The sequence below is a fragment of the Argopecten irradians genome, chromosome 3 (genome assembly GCF_041381155.1).
Source record: "Argopecten irradians isolate NY chromosome 3, Ai_NY, whole genome shotgun sequence".
Lineage (NCBI taxonomy): Eukaryota > Metazoa > Mollusca > Bivalvia > Pectinida > Pectinidae > Argopecten > Argopecten irradians.
The window spans coordinates 70,889,577-70,911,453 of NC_091136.1; the positions used below are offsets into that span (position 1 = coordinate 70,889,577).

The 21,877-nt window shown below is 32.7% G+C and overlaps 1 protein-coding gene across 1 annotated transcript in view; it reads left to right on the plus strand.

Moving 5' to 3' along the window:
- LOC138319851 (leucine-rich repeat-containing protein 74B-like) overlaps positions 1-21,877 on the plus strand; it is a 105,315-nt gene that overhangs the window by 70,124 nt on the left and 13,314 nt on the right. The window contains exons 2-3 of the mRNA XM_069262981.1: positions 3,650-3,731; positions 10,967-11,052. Coding sequence (XP_069119082.1) covers positions 3,650-3,731; positions 10,967-11,052 — 168 coding nt within the window. The remainder of the gene's footprint in view (positions 1-3,649; positions 3,732-10,966; positions 11,053-21,877) is intronic.

Consider the following 21,877-nt stretch of genomic DNA (forward strand, 5'->3'; position numbering starts at 1 on the left):
TTCTGTATACAGATATCACGTATCCTATGACAGTGTGGTTTGTAGTTATTTGTTTTCTGTATACAGATATCACGTATCCTATGACAGTGTGGTTTGTAGTTATTTGTTTTCTGTATACAGATATCACGTATCGTATGACAGTGTGGTTTGTAGTCATTTGTTTTCTGTATACAGATATCACGTATCGTATGACAGTGTGGTTTGTAGTTATTTGTTTTCTGTATACAGATATCACGTATCGTATGACAGTGTGGTTTGTAGTCATTTGTTTTCTGTATACAGATATCACGTATCGTATGACAGTGTGGTTTGTAGTCATTTGTTTTCTGTATACAGATATCACGTATCGTATGACAGTGTGGTTTGTAGTCATTTGTTTTCTGTATACAGATATCACGTATCCTATGACAGTGTGGTTTGTAGTCATTTGTTTTCTGTATACAGATATCACGTATCGTATGACAGTGTGGTTTGTAGTCATTTGTTTTCTGTATACAGATATCACGTATCCTATGACAGTGTGGTTTGTAGTCATTTGTTTTCTGTATACAGATATCACGTATCGTATGACAGTGTGGTTTGTAGTCATTTGTTTTCTGTATACAGATATCACGTATCCTATGACAGTGTGGTTTGTAGTCATTTGTTTTCTGTATACAGATATCACGTATCCTATGACAGTGTGGTTTGTAGTTATTTGTTTTCTGTATACAGATATCACGTATCCTATGACAGTGTGGTTTGTAGTCATTTGTTTTCTGTATACAGATATCACGTATCGTATGACAGTGTGGTTTGTAGTCATTTGTTTTCTGTATACAGATATCACGTATCGTATGACAGTGTGGTTTGTAGTCATTTGTTTTCTGTATACAGATATCACGTATCCTATGACAGTGTGGTTTGTAGTCATTTGTTTTCTGTATACAGATATCACGTATCGTATGATAGTGTGGTTTGTAGTTATTTGTTTTCTGTATACAGATATCACGTATCCTATGACAGTGTGGTTTGTAGTCATTTGTTTTCTGTATACAGATATCACGTATCGTATGACAGTGTGGTTTGTAGTCATTTGTTTTCTGTATACAGATATCACGTATCGTATGACAGTGTGGTTTGTAGTTATTTGTTTTCTGTATACAGATACATACAGAGATATCACGTATCGTATTACAGTTTGGTTTGTAGTCATTTGTTTTCTGTATACAGATATCACGTATCGTATGACAGTGTGGTTTGTAGTCATTTGTTTTCTGTTTACAGATATCACGTAGCGTATGATAGAGTGGTTTGTAGTCATTTGTTTTCTGTATACAGATAATACGTATCGTATGATAGTGTGGTTTGTAGTTATTTGTTTTCTGTATACAGATATCACTTATCCTATGACAGTGTGGTTTGTAGTCATTTGTTTTCTGTATACAGATATCACGTATCGTAGGATAGAGTGGTTTGTAGTCATTTGTTTCCTGTATACAGATATCACGTATCCCATGACAGTGTGGTTTGTAGTTATTTGTTTTCTGTATACAGATATCACGTATCGTTTCATATAGTGTGGTTTGTAGTCATTTGTTTTCTGTATACAGATATCACGTATCCCATGACAGTGTGGTTTGTAGTCATTTGTTTTCTGTATACAGATATCACGTTTCCTATGACAGTGTGGTTTGTAGTCATTTGTTTTCTGTATACAGATATCACGTATCGTATGACAGTGTGGTTTGTAGTCATTTGTTTTCTGTATACAGATATCACGTATCCTATGACAGTGTGGTTTGTAGTTATTTGTTTTCTGTATACAGATATCACGTATCGTATGATAGTGTGGTTTGTAGTCATTTGTTTTCTGTATAGAGATATCACGTATCCTATGACAGTGTGGTTTGTAGTTATTTGTTTTCTGTATACAGATATCACGTATCGTATTACAGTTTGGTTTGTAGTCATTTGTTTTCTGTATACAGATATCACGTATCGTATGACAGTGAGGTTTGTAGTCATTTGTTTTCTGTATACAGATATCACGTATCGTATGACATAGAGTGGTTTGTAGTCATTTGTTTTCTGTATACAGATATCACGTATCCTATGACAGTATGGTTTGTAGTCATTTGTTTTCTGTATACAGATATCACGTATCCTATGACAGTGTGGTTTGTAGTCATTTGTTTTCTGTATACAGATATCACGTATCCTATGACAGTGTGGTTTGTAGTCATTTGTTTTCTGTATACAGATATCACGTATCGTATGTGTTGGTGTGGTTTGTAGTTATTTTGTTTTCTGTATACAGATATATCAAGTATCGTATGACAGTTTGGTTTGTAGTCATTTGTTTTCTGTATACAGATATCACGTATCCTATGACAGTGTGGTTTGTAGTCATTTGTTTTCTGTATACAGATATCACGTATCGTATGATAGAGTGGTTTGTAGTCATTTGTTTCCTGTATACAGATATCACGTATCTCATGACAGTGTGGTTTGTAGTTATTTGTTTTCTGTATACAGATATCACGTATCGTATGATAGTGTGGTTTGTAGTCATTTGTTTTCTGTATACAGATATCACGTATCCCATGACAGTGCGGTTTGTGGTCATTTGTTTCCTGTATACAGATATCACGTATCCTATGACAGTGTGGTTTGTAGTCATTTGTTTTCTGTATACAGATATCACGTATCGTATGATAGTGTGGTTTGTAGTCATTTGTTTTCTGTATACAGATATCACGTATCCTATGATAGTGTGGTTTGTAGTCATTTGTTTTCTGTATACAGATATCACGTATCCCATGACAGTGTGGTTTGTAGTCATTTGTTTTCTGTATACAGATATCACGTATCCATGACAGTGTGGTTTGTAGTCATTTGTTTCTGTATACAAATATCACGTATCCTATGACAATGTGGTTTGCAGTCATTTGTTTTCTGTATACAGATATCACGTATCCTATGACAGTGTGGTTTGTAGTCATTTGGTTTCTGTTGACAGATATCACGTATCGTATGATAGAGTGGTTTGTAGTCATTTGTTTTCTGTATACAGATATCACGTATCGTATGAGCGTTTGGTTTGTAGTCATTTGTTTTCTGTATACAGATATCACGTATCGTATGACAGTTTGGTTTGTAGTCATTTGTTTTCTGTATACAGATATCACGTATCGTATGACAATTTGGTTTGTAGTCATTTGTTTTCTGTATACAGATATCACGTATCGTATGACAGTGTGGTTTGTAGTCATTTGTTGTCTGTATACAGATATCACGTATCCTATGACAGTGTGGTTTGTAGTCATTTGTTTTCTGTATACAGATATCACGTATCCCATGACAGTGTGGTTTGTAGTCATTTGTTTTCTGTATACAGATATCACGTATCCTATGGCAGTGTGGTTTGTAGTCATTTGTTTTCTGTATACAGATATCACGTATCCTATGACAGTGTGGTTTGTAGTCATTTGTTTTCTGTATACAGATATCACGTATCCTATGACAGTGTGGTTTGTAGTCATTTGTTTTCTGTATACAGATATCACGTATCCCATGACAGTGTGGTTTGTAGTCATTTGTTTTCTGTATACAGATATCACGTATCCTATGGCACGGTAGTTTGTACCTATTTGTTTTCTGTATACAGATATCACGTATCCTACAATCACTAAACCTAAGCCACAACAACTTCCACGAGCGAGGAGGGGAGACGCTGGCACAAGGAATCGGTACGTTGTCCACATAGGTGATGTTGAACACTGATTTAGAGGGAGAAGGCATATGTGTCATTAGGGCTGTCATATACACAAATGGATACACACAAAACTGACTGTTATATTGTAGACAATAAGCATTAAATATGGTAATTATACAATCGCCATCCACCCACAGGGACTTGAGAACTAGTAGTGTTTATCAATTTGAACCCACCAGAGTGCCCATAGACCATTTTATACGTTTTAGGGATCTAGATCAGAAATCGGCCAACTCTTATTCTAAATACATCTGTAGTACTATACACCAACGGGACACTTGTAGAGACTAAACAACACCACCTAGCTTTAGCAGTTAAAAATCAAATTTCTACTTCGTTGTCACAAAAACGAAATGATTAGAATCATACATCATCAAACATTGCTAAGATCTATGATTATAATCATACATCATCAAATATTGCTAAGATATATGATAAGAATCATACATCATCAAATATTGCTAAGATTTATGATTAGAATCATACATCATCAAATATTGCTAAGATCTATGATTAGAATCATACTTCATCAAATATTGCTAAGATTTATGATTAGATTCATACATCATCAAATATTGCTAAGATCTATGATTAGAATCATACATCATCAAATATTGCTAAGATCTATGATTAGAATCATACATCATCAAATATTGCTAAGATATATGATTAGAATCATACTTCATCAAATATTGCTAAGATCTATGATTACAATCATACATCATCAAATATTGCTAAGATCTATGATTAGATTCATACATCATCAAATATTGCTTAGATTTATGATTAGAATCATACATCATCAAATATTGCTAAGATATATGATTAGAATCATACATCATCAAATATTGCTTAGATTTATGATTAGATTCATACATCATCAAATATTGCTAAGATCTATGATTAGAATCATACATCATCAAATATTGCTAAGATCTATGATTAGAATCATACATCATCAAATATTGCTAAGATCTATGATTAGAATCATACATCATCAAATATTGCTAAGATTTATGATTAGAATCATACTTCATCAAATATTGCTAAGATTTATGATTAGATTCATACATCATCAAATATTGCTAAGATCTATGATTAGATTCATACATCATCAAATATTGCTAAGATCTATGATTAGATTCATACATCATCAAATATTGCTAAGATCTATGATTAGATTCATACATCATCAAATATTGCTAAGATATATGATTAGAATCATACATCATCAAATATTGCTAAGATCTATGATTAGAATCATACATCATCAAATATTGCTAAGACATATGATTAGAATCATACTTCATCAAATATTGCTAAGATCTATGATTAGATTCATACATCATCAAATATTGCTAAGACATATGATTAGATTCATACATCATCAAATATTGCTAAGATATATGATTAGAATCATACATCATCAAATATTGCTAAGATCTATGATTAGAATCATACATCATCAAATATTGCTAAGACATATGATTAGAATCATACATCATCAAATATTGCTAAGATCTATGATTAGAATCATACATCATCAAATATTGCTAAGACATATGATTAGAATCATACTTCATCAAATATTGCTAAGATCTATGATTAGAATCATACATCATCAAATATTGCTAAGATATATGATAAGAATCATACATCATCAAATATTGCTAAGATTTATGATTAGAATCATACATCATCAAATATTGCTAAGATCTATGATTAGAATCATACTTCATCAAATATTGCTAAGATTTATGATTAGATTCATACATCATCAAATATTGCTAAGATCTATGATTAGATTCATACTTCATCAAATATTGCTAAGATATATGATTAGAATCATACTTCATCAAATATTGCTAAGATCTATGATTAGAATCATACATCATCAAATATTGCTAAGATATATGATTAGAATCATACATCATCAAATATTGCTAAGATCTATGATTAGAATCATACATCATCAAATATTGCTAAGATCTATGATTAGAATCATACATCATCAAATATTGCTAAGATCTATGATTAGAATCATACATCATCAAATATTGCTAAGATATATGATTAGAATCATACATCATCAAATATTGCTAAGATCTATGATTACAATCATACATCATCAAATATTGCTAAGATCTATGATTAGATTCATACATCATCAAATATTGCTAAGATTTATGATTAGAATCATACATCATCAAATATTGCTAAGATCTATGATTAGATTCATACATCATCAAATATTGCTAAGATATATGATTAGATTCATACATCATCAAATATTGCTAAGATCTATGATTAGAATCATACATCATCAAATATTGCTAAGATCTATGATTAGAATCATACATCATCAAATATTGCTAAGATTTATGATTAGAATCATACTTCATCAAATATTGCTAAGATCTATGATTAGAATCATACATCATCAAATATTGCTAAGATTTATGATTAGAATCATACATCATCAAATATTGCTAAGATATATGATAAGAATCATACATCATCAAATATTGCTAAGATTTATGATTAGAATCATACATCATCAAATATTGCTAAGATCTATGATTAGAATCATACTTCATCAAATATTGCTAAGATTTATGATTAGATTCATACATCATCAAATATTGCTAAGATCTATGATTAGAATCATACATCATCAAATATTGCTAAGATCTATGATTAGAATCATACATCATCAAATATTGCTAAGATCTATGATTAGAATCATACATCATCAAATATTGCTAAGATTTATAATTAGATTCATACATCATCAAATATTGCTAAGATCTATGATTAGAATCATACTTCATCAAATATTGCTTAGATCTATGATTAGAATCATACATCATCAAATATTGCTTAGATCTATGATTAGATTCATACATCATCAAATATTGCTAAGATCTATGATTAGATTCATACATCATCAAATATTGCTAAGATATATGATTAGAATCATACTTCATCAAATATTGCTAAGATCTATGATTAGAATCATACATCATCAAATATTGCTAAGATATATGATTAGAATCAAACTTCATCAAATATTGCTAAGATATATGATTAGAATCATACTTCATCAAATATTGCTAAGATCTATGATTAGAATCATACATCATCAAATATTGCTAAGATATATGATTAGAATCATACTTCATCAAATTTGCTAAGATCTATGATTAGAATCATACATCATCAAATATTGCTAAGATCTATGATTAGAATCATACATCATCAAATATTGCTAAGATCTATGATTAGAATCATACATCATCAAATATTGCTAAGATATATGATTAGAATCATACATCATCAAATATTGCTAAGATCTATGATTAGAATCATACATCATCAAATATTGCTAAGATATATGATAAGAATCATACATCATCAAATATTGCTAAGATTTATGATTAGAATCATACATCATCAAATATTGCTAAGATATATGATAAGAATCATACATCATCAAATATTGCTAAGATTTATGATTAGAATCATACATCATCAAATATTGCTAAGATCTATGATTAGAATCATACTTCATCAAATATTGCTAAGATTTATGATTAGATTCATACATCATCAAATATTGCTAAGATCTATGATTAGATTCATACTTCATCAAATATTGCTAAGATATATGATTAGAATCATACTTCATCAAATATTGCTAAGATCTATGATTAGAATCATACATCATCAAATATTGCTAAGACATATGATTAGAATCATACTTCATCAAATATTGCTAAGATCTATGATTAGAATCATACATCATCAAATATTGCTAAGATCTATGATTAGAATCATACATCATCAAATATTGCTAAGATCTATGATTAGAATCATACATCATCAAATATTGCTAAGATCTATGATTAGAATCATACATCATCAAATATTGCTAAGATTTATAATTAGATTCATACATCATCAAATATTGCTAAGATCTATGATTAGAATCATACTTCATCAAATATTGCTTAGATCTATGATTAGAATCATACATCATCAAATATTGCTTAGATCTATGATTAGATTCATACATCATCAAATATTGCTAAGATCTATGATTAGATTCATACATCATCATCAAATATTGCTAAGATCTATGATTAGAATCATACTTCATCAAATATTGCTAAGATCTATGATTAGAATCATACATCATCAAATATTGCTAAGATATATGATTAGAATCATACTTCATCAAATATTGCTAAGATCTATGATTAGAATCATACATCATCAAATATTGCTAAGATCTATGATTAGAATCATACATCATCAAATATTGCTAAGATCTATGATTAGAATCATACTTCATCAAATATTGCTAAGATCTATGATTAGAATCATACATCATCAAATATTGCTAAGATCTATGATTAGAATCATACATCATCAAATATTGCTAAGATCTATGATTAGAATCATACATCATCAAATATTGCTAAGATCTATGATTAGAATCATACATCATCAAATATTGCTAAGATCTATGATTAGAATCATACATCATCAAATATTGCTTAGATCTATGATTAGAATCATACATCATCAAATATTGCTTAGATCTATGATTAGATTCATACATCATCAAATATTGCTAAGATTTATGATTAGAATCATACATCATCAAATGTTGCTAAGATCTATGATTAGAATCATACATCATCAAATATTGCTAAGATCTATGATTAGAATCATACATCATCAAATATTGCTTAGATATATGATTAGAATAACAGTGTTATCTAGTACTTATTACAAAAAACGTGCAGATCATCTGATTAGCGGCTGGGGTTCGATTTTCACCACCGGCGGCATTTTTTTTTATATATGTATATATATCATGCAAACATGCCTATTCAAACTAGGTCAGTATCTTACATTATTAATTAACTATCTATGTTATTACACTAGTATGGATTTTCCGGCCGAGCTGTATTTGGACTTTTTCTCGTATTAGCCGACTTTGAACTCGGCTAATATTGAAAAACGCGCCAAATCGAATGCGCCTCGTCATTCGGAAGTTCTCTGTGTTATTAAGTTATTTGACGTAGCATCTAGAGGGTTTACGAGATCAGTCAACAAACAACATGGAGATTGACGAGTCGTCTGTCAAAAGGGCCAGGGACAAATATGCAAAAAACGGCGAAGATATGCTTGGTGTTTTGATGGATGACATCACTAGGTATGAAATTTTATCTGACATAATTTCTTTTGACCAAGATTTGATTGCAACACTAGAAGATATAGAAAATTCACCCAAAACAGATGTCGGCGCAGACTCACAATCCGAATCTCATTCACAGTAGTAAAACAAATACTTAACAATAATTCAATTTTGCTTGTTACGAGCATTTTCATTGGCTTAAAAATTTACTTTATCAGCCCATAAAGGAAAAAATGGCGTCGCCGTTTATAACGTTGCTTCTGATTGGCTAAGGTGACGGCGTAATGATTTCATAGACAAAAGAGTCCCAAAATGATTTTTGAATATTGAAGAGATTATCTTTAGTAAATTGAATTATAAGGATTAATTTGAATATATTTTTTATGTTATGGAGATATAACACAAAAATCTGAGTGTACTCTCATCATAAACCGCTTCGCGGTTTATTTAGAGTACACTCAGATTTTTGTGTTATATCTCCATAACATAAAAAATCTATTCAAGTTAATCCTTAATTAGTGAAAATAAGTAAAATGTAACATTTTATCAATGCATTTTATCAATTTAATTAAATAAACTTGTTTACAACTTTGCATTTTGTTTTGGTTTTTAATCTTGTATTTTGAAGAGTCATTCAAATCATTCATTGTCAGTTAATTAATAAAAGTGTCATAAATCAGCTGTTATGATATTGGCCCAGTTATTAGGCCTTGGTCTGTCACATCACAGACTTCGGCCTAATAACTGTGCCAATATCATAACAGCTGATTAATAACACTATAGTACAAGTTTTATTTTGGTGTCCACACGGAAAGACGAGATGACAGTGCAAAACCTCGTCATCTCCTGTCATCGCACAAATGATACTAACATCGATATTGATTACAACAAAATAAAATGTCAAACGTTGACAATATGGGTTTGTATATTCATTATTTACATAAACCAGTCTGGACATTCAAACAAATAATTTATTTCATCTAGACAAATAATAATTTGCAAATTCCATACACCGCCTGCAAGGAGATGTCCTTTAGCGACAGGGATCTGAGAATTAGTTGATTTTTATCGATTTTTTAATCTAGAGCTCTAACACGTCTAAAATGGTCAAAGGGCACTCTGGTGGGTCCATGATTATATAATCTGTAACTAATTCTCAGATACCTGTGCTTATAGCTACCCACGATGCACTCGATCGTGGTCTTTTGATCCTGATATATCTGTTGTCTTTGACAGTTATATTTAGAAAACAACCCATCTCAACTGCTATTCCGTGACCGGATTCGTCACCTCAGCCCAAGCACAGGGGCATGCAAGTTATTCATTATGTAAAATAGTTGCTATGTACATTATGTCCACATAATAGAAAAATAAATTATATATTATGTAAATACCGGTTAGCTTGTAATAAGAATAAGAAAAAACAGAACAAAAACAATAGGGATTTCCGTCCTGAATGGAAATCCCTAAGGCAAAAAAATGTCTGTTTATGGTTACAGTGGCAAAAAATTGGGTCGGTAGGTCGGGAGGATTTTTTTTAGTGTCTTTCACTCTAAAATAATGGCCGGAACCGGAGTCTGAGATCGAAATCCATCCGTAATGGAAATCCCTAACAATAAGAAAAAACAGAACAATAACAATAGGGATTTCCATCTTTCAATGGAAAATTCTAATATAAGAAAGAACAGAATAAAAACAATAGAAATTTCCAACCCCTAAAAATGAATAGTTCAGATCCGCGCGAGTTAAAAGGTCACGGCGTATCACGGTCAAATGTGACCGAGATCACAATTATAACGCTGGCCAGAACTGACACATAGGGGTAAAACGATGTGCTGATTATATGATATATTGGAAATAAGAGGCAGTCATGTCATTTATCGGCTTGGCTAGGTATTCAGTACGATAGCTTTCGGGAGAGTATCGTACTGAATATCCTTGGCTAGCGAAACTGGCAATTTACTAACAAAAGATTTGTTTATATCAGCAATGATGTTTTACAGAGGAGAATACATCCCTGACCGATCTTGATCTTAGTTGGAATCATCTTCGACTTGGCGGAGCCATAGCTATAGCAGAAGCTCTCAAGGTAACTATACATGTATATAGCCACAGTAGAAGCTCTCAAAGTGTGCATAGCCACAGTAAAAACTCTCAATGTATACAAGTCGTTTATATATAGGCCTTTATATGTATATAGCCACCGTAGAAGCTCTCAAGGTATCAACTCTCAAAGTGTATATAGCAACAGTAGAAGCTCTCAGGGTATTTATACATGTATATAGCCACAGTAAAAGCTCTCAAGGTATTTATACATGTATATAGCCACAGTAAAAACTCTCAATGTATACAAGTCGTTTATCTATATACATGTATATAGCCACAGTAAAAATTCTCAATGTATACAAGTCGTTAATCTATATACATGTATATAGCCACAGTAGAAACTCTCAGTGTATACAAGTCGTTAATGTATATACATGTATATAGCCACAGTAGAAACTCTCAATATATACAAGTCGTTTATCTATATACATGTATATAGCCACAGTAGAAACACTCAATGTATACGAGGCGTTTATCTATATACATGTATATAGCCACAGTAGAAACACTCAATGTATACGAGGCGTTTATCTATATACATGTATATAGCCACAGTAGAAACACTCAATGTATACGAGGCGTTTATCTATATACATGTATATAGCCACAGTAGAAACTCTCGATGTATACAAGTCGTTAGTCTATTTACATGTACAGTATATAGCCACAGTAGAAACTCTCAATGTATACAAGTCGTTAGGCTATATACATGTATATAGCCACAGTAGAAACTCTCAATGTATACAAGTCGTTTATCTATATACATGTATATAGCCACAGTAGAAACTCTCAATGTATATAAGCCGTTTATCTATATATACATGTATATAGCCACAGTAAAAATTCTCAATGTATACAAGTCGTTAATCTATATACATGTATATAGCCACAGTAAAAACTCTCAATGTATACAAGTCGTTAATCTATATACATGTATATATAGCCATAGTAGAAACTCTCAATGTATACAAGTCGTTAATCTATATACATGTATATAGCCACAGTAGAAACTCTCAATGTATACAAGTCGTTAATCTATATACATGTATATATAGCCACAGTAGAAACTCTCAATGTATACAAGTCGTTAGTCTATATACATGTATATATAGCCACAGTAGAAACTCTCAATGTATACAAGTCGTTTGTCTATATACATGTATATAGCCACAGTAGAAACTCTCAATGTATACAAGTCGTTAGTCTATATACATATATATAGCCACAGTAGAAACTCTCAATGTATACAAGTCGTTAATGTATATACATGTATATATAGCCACAGTAAAAACTCTCAATGTATACAAGTCGTTAATGTATATACATGTATATAGCCACAGTGGAAACTCTCAATGTATACAAGTCGTTTATCTATATACATGTATATAGCCACAGTAGAAACTCTCAATGTATACAAGTCGTTTATCTATATACATGTATATAGCCACAGTAGAAACTCTCAATGTATACAAGTCGTTAGTCTGTATACATGTATATAGCCACAGTAAAAATTCTCAATGTATACAAGTCGTTAGTATATATACATGTATATACCCACAGTAGAAACTCTCAATGTATACAAGTCGTTAGGCTATATATACATGTATATATAGCCATAGTAGAAACTCTCAATGTATACAAGTCGTTAACTTATACATGTATATAGCCACAGTAGAAAGTCATGTATACAAGTCGTTATCTATATACATGTATATATAGCCACAGTAAAAACTCTCAATGTATACAAGTCGTTAGTCTATATAATGTATATATAGCCACAGTAGAACTCTCAATGTATACAAGTCGTTAGTCTTATACATGTATATAGCCACAGTAAAAATTCTCAAGTCGTTGTATACAATGTATATATAGCCACAGTAAAAACTCTATGTATATACGTTAATGTATATAATAGCCACAGTAAAAACTCTCAATGTATACAAGTCGTTTATCTATATACATGTATAAAGCCACAGTAAAAACTCTCAATGTATACAAGTCGTTTATCCACATGTATAAAGCCACAGTAGAAACTATCAATGTATGCAAGTCGTTAGTCTATATACATGTATATAGCCACAGTAGAAACTCTCAATGTATACAAGTCGTTAGGCTATATACATGTATATATAGCCACAGTAGAAACACTCAATGTATACAAGTCCTTTATCTATATACATGTATATAGCCACAGTAAAAACTCTCAATGTATACAAGTCGTTTATCTATATACATGTATATAGCCACAGTAGAAACACTCAATGTATACAAGTCGTTAATGTATATACATGTATATAGCCACAGTAGAAACTCTCAATGTATACAAGTCGTTTATCTATATACATGTATATAGCCACAGTAGAAACACTCAATGTATACGAGGCGTTTATCTATATACATGTATATAGCCACAATAGAAACTCTCGATGTATACAAGTCGTTAGTCTATATACATGTACAGTATATAGCCACAGTAGAAACTCTCAATGTATACAAGTCCTTTATCTATATACATGTATAAAGCCACAGTAGAAACTCTCAATGTATACAAGTCGTTTATCTATATACATGTATATAGCCACAGTAGAAACACTCGATGTATACAAGTCCTTTATCTATATACATGTATAAAGCCACAGTAGAAACTCTCAATGTATACAAGTCGTTAGTCTATATACATGTATATAGCCACATTAGAAACACTCAATGTATACAAGTCCTTTATCTATATACATGTATATAGCCAAAGTAAAAATTCTCAATGTATACAAGTCGTTAATCTATATACATGTATATAGCCACAGTAGAAACACTCAATGTATACGAGGCGTTTATCTATATACATATATATAGCCACAGTAGAAACTCTCGATGTATACAAGTCGTTAGTCTATATACATGTACAGAATATAGCCACAGTAGAAACACTCAATGTATACAAGTCCTTTTTCTATATACATGTATATAGCCACAGTAAAAACTCTCAATGTATACAAGTCGTTAATCTATATACATGTATATATCCACAGTAGAAACTCTCAATGTATACAAGTCGTTAATGTATATACATGTATATAGCCACAGTAGAAACTCTCAATGTATGCAAGTCGTTTATCTATATACATGTATATAGCCACAGTAGAAACACTCAATGTATACGAGGCGTTTATCTATATACATGTATATAGCCACAGTAGAAACTCTCAATGTATACAAGTCGTTTATCTATATACATGTATATAGCCACAGTAGAAACTCTCAATGTATGCAAGTCGTCAATGTATATACATGTATATATAGCCACAGTAGAAACTTTCAATGTATGCAAGCCGTTTATCTATATACATGTATATAGCCACAGTAGAAATTCTCAATGTATACAAGTCGTTAATGTATATACATGTATATATAGCCACAGTAGAAACTCTCAATGTATGCAAGCCGTTTATCTATATACATGTATATAGCCACAGTAGAAACTCTCAATGTATACAAGTCGTTAATGTATATACATGTATATATAGCCACAGTAGAAACTCTCAATGTATACAAGTCGTTTATCTATATACATGTATATAGCCACAGTAGAAACACTCAATGTATACGAGGCGTTTATCTATATACATATATATAGCCACAGTAGAAACTCTCGATGTATACAAGTCGTTAGTCTATATACATGTACAGTATATAGCCACAGTAGAAACACTCAATGTATACAAGTCCTTTATCTATATACATGTATATAGCCACAGTAAAAACTCTCAATGTATACAAGTCGTTAATCTATATACATGTATATATCCACAGTAGAAACTCTCAATGTATACAAGTCGTTAATGTATATACATGTATATAGCCACAGTAGAAACTCTCAATGTATTCAAGTCGTTTATCTATATACATGTATATAGCCACAGTAGAAACACTCAATGTATACGAGGCGTTTATCTATATACATGTATATAGCCACAGTAGAAACTCTCAATGTATACAAGTCGTTTATCTATATACATGTATATAGCCACAGTAGAAACTCTCAATGTATGCAAGTCGTTAATGTATATACATGTATATATAGCCTTAGTAGAAACTCTCAATGTATGCAAGCCGTTTATCTATATACATGTATATAGCCACAGTAGAAACTCTCAATGTATACAAGTCGTTAATGTATATACATGTATATATAGCCACAGTAGAAACTCTCAATGTATGCAAGCCGTTTATCTATATACATGTATATAGCCACAGTAGAAACACTCAATGTATACAAGTCGTTTATCTATATACATGTATATAGCCACAGTAGAAACTCTCAATGTATACAAGTCGTTTATCTATATACATGTATATAGCTACAGTAGAAACTCTCAATGTATACGAGGCGTTTATCTATATACATATATATAGCCACAGTAGAAACTCTCGATGTATACAAGTCGTTAGTCTATATACATGTACAGTATATAGCCACAGTAGAAACACTCAATGTATACAAGTCCTTTATCTATATACATGTATATAGCCACAGTAAAAACTCTCAATGTATACAAGTCGTTAATCTATATACATGTATATATCCACAGTAGAAACTCTCAATGTATACAAGTCGTTAATGTATACATGTATATAGCCACAGTAGAAACTCTCAATGTATACAAGTCGTTTATCTATATACATGTATATAGCCACAGTAGAAACACTCAATGTATACGAGGCGTTTATCTATATACATGTATATAGCCACAGTAGAAACTCTCAATGTATACAAGTCGTTTATGTATATACATGTATATAGCCACAGTAGAAACTCTCAATGTATGCAAGTCGTTTATGTATATACATGTATATATAGCCACAGTAGAAACTCTCAATGTATGCAAGCCGTTTATCTATATACATGTATATAGCCACAGTAGAAACTCTCAATGTATACAAGTCCTTAATGTATATACATGTATATATAGCCACAGTGGAAACTCTCAATGTATACAAGTCGTTTATCTATATACATGTATATAGCCACAGTAGAAACTCTCAATGTATACAAGTCGTTTATCTATATACATGTATATAGCCACAGTAGAAACTCTCAATGTATACAAGTCGTTTATCTATATACATGTATATAACCACAGTAGAAACTCTCAATGTATACAAGTCGTTTATCTATATACATGTATATAGCCACAGTAGAAACTCTCAATGTATGCAAGCCGTTTATCTATATACATGTATATAGCCACAGTAGAAACTCTCAATGTATACAAGTCGTTAGTCTATATACATGTACAGTATATAGCCACAGTAATCTCAATATGTTTTCACTAAAACTGGATCCGGATTTATTTTAACAATAACATTATTTTTGTGTGTGTAAAACTCAGCTTATTTTGATTGAACTTTTGTAATTATTAATTCTATTTCACTTACTGAAGGTATGAACATGATATGGGCATAATCATTACATGTTAAGGGATGTTACACAGAGGAAATATTATTAATTTTAAAATCCTTAAAATCCTTAATATTAAGTCATTATTAGAATCAAAATGTGAAAATAAACTAAACGAAATCCTTCAGAGAAAACCAGAAGGGACGGTCTACCTAAAGCGTTATATTTTTGCAAAGGCGAATATTGAAGATTTTAACACATCGTACTTCACGTAAGGCCATTACAACATCATCAATGTCATTAAACACATCATACCGCTTCTTTGAATCCTGTTAATTTATATTTACGTATATTTAGCGCGGATGTAGAGCAGTTTCAGAAACACGTCGGTAAATGCTACGCGTTACATGCCATTATCTTGGTATTTTGGAGAATCTAACAGCGATTAAAATGTTTTTATGATTCACTTTTCCGCCTATATTTCCCATTAAATCAATATGCATCAAAAACATTATAAAAATGATATAGATAAGTAAAGAATATGCGTATGTTGAGACGGTGTTACAGTCCTACGTCTTCATGTCACCTTCGTTTCGCTTCTTGCCGAGTGGCGTGGTGATAGTCAACTGCTACATGCGATAGTAGAGCGCAAAATTGCCAAAAAATGGGAAAATATGGCATTTTAATAAACAAGCACGAAACTTGTCATGCAAGTAGTTATGACTATTTAAAAGAGAACAAGAGGCCCAGAGGGCCTGTATCGCTCACCTGGTTTGTAATGCCAAGTAATGTTTTAAATACAGGTTCATTGTTTCTTTTCTGAAGGAATATTAATTAGAATATTTACCTCTAATTCCCCTATTGGGTCCCATCCCTCCTGCCCCAAGAGGGCCAGAGCCAAAATTTATACAAGTACTGTTCCCCTTCTCCCAAGGATGTTTGTGGCCAAATTTGGTTACAATCCATGTAGAACTCTATGACAAGTAGCGATTTAAAGGATTTACCTCTATTTCCCCTATTGGGCCCCGCCTCTCCTGCCCCTGGGTGGTCAGAGCCAAAATTTATACAAGTTCTGTTCCCCTTCCCCAAAGGATGTTTGCGGCCAAATTTGGTTACAATTCATGTAGAACTCTATGACTAGTAGCGATTCAAAGGAATTACCCATATTTCCCCTATTGGGTCCCGCCCCTCCTGCCCCCGGGGGGGGGGGGGGGGGGGGGGGGGGTCAGAGTCAAAATTTATACAAGTTCTGTTCCCCTTCCCCAAAGGATGTTTGTGGTTTAAATTTGGTTACATTCCATTCAGAACTCTATGACTAGTAGCAATTTAAAGGATTTACCTCTATTTCCCTTATTGGGCCCCGCCCCTCCTGCCCCCGGCGGACCAGAGCCAAAATTTATACAAGTTCTGTTCCCCTTCCCCCAAGGATGTTTGTGGCCAAATTTGGTTACATTCCATTCAGAACTCTATGACTAGTAGCGATTTAAAGGATTATCCTCTATTTCCCCTATTGGGCCCCGCCCCTCCTGCCCCTGGGGGATCAGAACCAAAATTTATACAAGTTCTGTTCCCCCTCCTACAAGGATGTTTGTGGCTAATTTTGGTTACAATACATGCAGAACTCTAGGACAAGTAGCGATTTAAAGGATTTACCTCTATTTCCCCTATTGGGCCCCACCCCTCCTGCCCCCGGGGGTTCAGAGCAAAAATTTACACAAGTTCTGTTCCCCTTCCCCCAAGGATGTTTGTGGCCAAATTTGGTTACAATCCATGTAGAACTCTAGGACAAGTAGCGATTTAAAGGATTTACCTCTATTTCCCCTATTGGGCCCCGCCCCTCCTGCCCCCGGGGGGTCAGAGCCAAAATTTATACAAGTTCTGTTTCCCTTCCCCCAAGGATGTTTGTGGCCAAATTTGGTTACAATTCATGTAGAACTCTATGACAAGTAGCGATTTGAAGGATTAACCTCTATTTCCCCTATTTGGCCCCGCCCCTCCTGCCCCAGGGGACCAGAGCCAAAATTTATACAAGTTCTGTTCCCCCTCCCCCAAGGATGTTTGTGGCCAAATTTGGTTACAATCCATGCAGAACTCTAGGACAAGTAGCGATTTATAAGAATTACCTCTATTTCCCCTATTGGGCCCTTCCCCCCCCCGGCCCTGGGGGGTCAGAGCCAAAATTTATACAAGTTCTGTTCCCCCTCCCCAAGGATGTTTGTGGCCAAATTTAGTTACAATCCATGCAGAACTCTAGGACAAGTAGCGATTTAAAGGATTTACCTCTATTTCCCCTATTGGGCCCCGCCCCTCCTGCCCCCGGGGGGTCAGAGCCAAAATTTATACAAGTTCTGTTTCCCTTCCCCCAAGGATGTTTCTGGCCAAATTTGGTTACAATTCATGTAGAACTCTATGACAAGTAGCGATTTGAAGGATTAACCTCTATTTCCCCTATTTGGCCCCGCCCCTCCTGCCCCAGGGGACCAGAGCCAAAATTTATACAAGTTCTGTTCCCCCTCCCCCAAGGATGTTTGTGGCCAAATTTGGTTACAATCCATGCAGAACTCTATGACAAGTAGCGATTTGAAGGATTTACCTCTATTTCCCCTATTGGGCCCCTCCCCCCCGGCCCTGAGGGGTCAGAGCCAAAATTTATACAAGTTCTGTTCCCCCTCCCCCAAGGATGTTTGTGGCCAAATTTAGTTACAATCCATGCAGAACTCTATGACTAGTAGCGATTTAAAGGAAATGTTGACGGACAGACGGACGGACGGACGGACGACGGACGGACGGACGACGGACGACGGACGACGGACGGCCGCGCCATGACATAAGCTCTTCGGGCCAGGTGAGCTAATAAAAACGGGAGCCATCGCAAAAGTGCCTATATCCGGTATTTTTCAAGATGGTCACCATTTTCGTGTTGAAACTAAGAAAACTAATGAAATAACAAGCTACACCTTTTGATAAAAGTAAGAAAATCGGCATGCGAGTAGCTAAGACAACCAAGAATAGGAATTAAACAAGAACCCATTGAAAAGGATATCTATTTCCGGTATTTTCAAGATGGCCACCATCATTGTCAGTAAAAGGTGGGTGGAATGAAAGTAAAACTGCATCATTTGAAAGTCATATTCAGGGAAGTACATTGGGATATTTTTGATTCGCAATTCGTTACGAAGCTACATGTAAAAACGATATTGATAGAAGTAAGAAAATCAAGAAAAACAACAATGCACTTTCAGTTTTGCAATATGAATGATTTAATAACAAAGTGTATTTACACTATGATCTACCACAAAACTTAGTGGCTAACTGACTAAGCGTAACAATGTAGGACTATAAATTATTAAAGTATTATAAAAACACATTAACAAAAATAATTAAGATGCTAAAACACTTCCAGTTATATTAGATGTTGTCATCATATTGTTTGATTTGGGTAAGTATTCTGTGTTTACATATTACAGGATAATCTGTCCTTCCGGGTAGGTATGGATTGTGATGTCGACCCTCTGATTCAGATTCAGATTCTTTTATTTCCTTGTTTTTTACAACATCGGAGAGTTGACATAAACATATACAATATAACAATGCAGACAGTGCTGGACAAACATATAACTACATTTTGCATGGCAAAACATGTACATTGTATGATTGGTTATGTATATATACTATTTCATAAAACATAAGATCAATGATTTATAAGATCATAAGATCAAATATTTATTTGTACATTTCAAAACCTTGAAATATTAATTAACTTAAATTAGAAATTAAATTATCTCGTAGCTTTAAAGCCAAATCTATATATTTTCCTAACCTGTTTAATTCCCCTATATTCTGGGTTGATAATAAGAGTACCAACTTAAACACACTAGGACGTTTATAATAATATGATTTAATATATTTTTTTCTTAATTCAGAGTAACAATTACATATAAGTATAAAGTGAAATTCATCTTCAATGTCATTAGCATTACATACCTCACACAATCTTTGAATTCTCTGACAATTCCTATACCTCCCTTGTTCAATATTTAAATTATGTGAACTAAGTCTTATACGTGCAATATTCTTCATATGTGAATTATTAATTGATTTTGTTAAGTAAAATTGAAGAGTGAATTTATCTACAATATGTCTATAAAGAAACCCCTTTGATATCGTTTGTACATTTGAAATTAGTTCTTGTCTATAAACATCGTAAAATCTATTCTCAATAATTTTATAAATAACTTTATCATCTACTGTCGTATTATTCCAGAGATATGTTAATCCTAATTTATTTAATTCCCCTCGTATATTTAAAATCCAACTGTCATCAGAGCGTATTCTGTCTTCGTAGCAAGCTCTTAATACACAGTTATTTGAGTTACGAATTTTAAGCCAGTATTTAATTATACGTAATTTTCTTAATGTTGACAATGGCAATCTTCCGAGTTCACAATATACTAAATTATTACAAGTGCTCTTTTTTACCCCTAGTATTTTTTTACAAAAATTTAAATGAACCTTTTCTATATCTAAGGCTTTATGAAAACCCCAAACTTCCGCACTATAACTCAATATACTATTTACATATGTGTCAAATACAGAACATTGTGTACTTACATTAAATTGATGATTTTTGAACTTATTATTGATTGCATAATAAGCCTTATTGCCTTGTTCAGCAACATGTTTTTGAGTTACATAAAATTTCCCATTATAATTGAAAAGCATTCCAAGATAATTGAATCGGTCAACAATTTGTAATTCGCTTCCATTATAAAACCCCATTCCTAAACACAACTATTTTTGTCTTATCAATATTCAAATTAAGGCTATGTTTATTATTGTAAGACTTCAGAGCATCTAATATTTGCTGTAATTTCTCTGGTGTTTCTGCAAAAAGCACTGTATCATCTGCATACATTAAAAGAAAAATACTTATTAAATTAAGTTCAATTGATGGACAGCATTCATTAATAAAGTGCATTTCACAATCATTTACAAATAATGAGTACAAAATCGGGGAGAGAATTTCTCCTTGGAAGAGACCGATTGTATTTGAGAAAAAATCTGAATAATAACCATTATGCTTAACACAAGATTTGACCGAGCTATATAATGATTGAATTATTTGTAACATTTTCCCTCTTACACCCTGTTTAATCAATTTACTCCATAACTGAGATCTGTCAATAAGATCGAATGCCTTCTTATAATCCACAAAACAACAATACAATCTCCCGCCCTTTTTACTTAAATACTTGTTAATTAAGGTTTGAAGTACATATATTGCATCTATCGTTGAATAGCCCGGTTTGAAGCCAAATTGAGCATCTGTTATAATATCATTTTCAGTACTCCACTTTACTAAACGTTCATTCAATATGGATGTAAAAAGTTTACCCATACAGCTAACAAG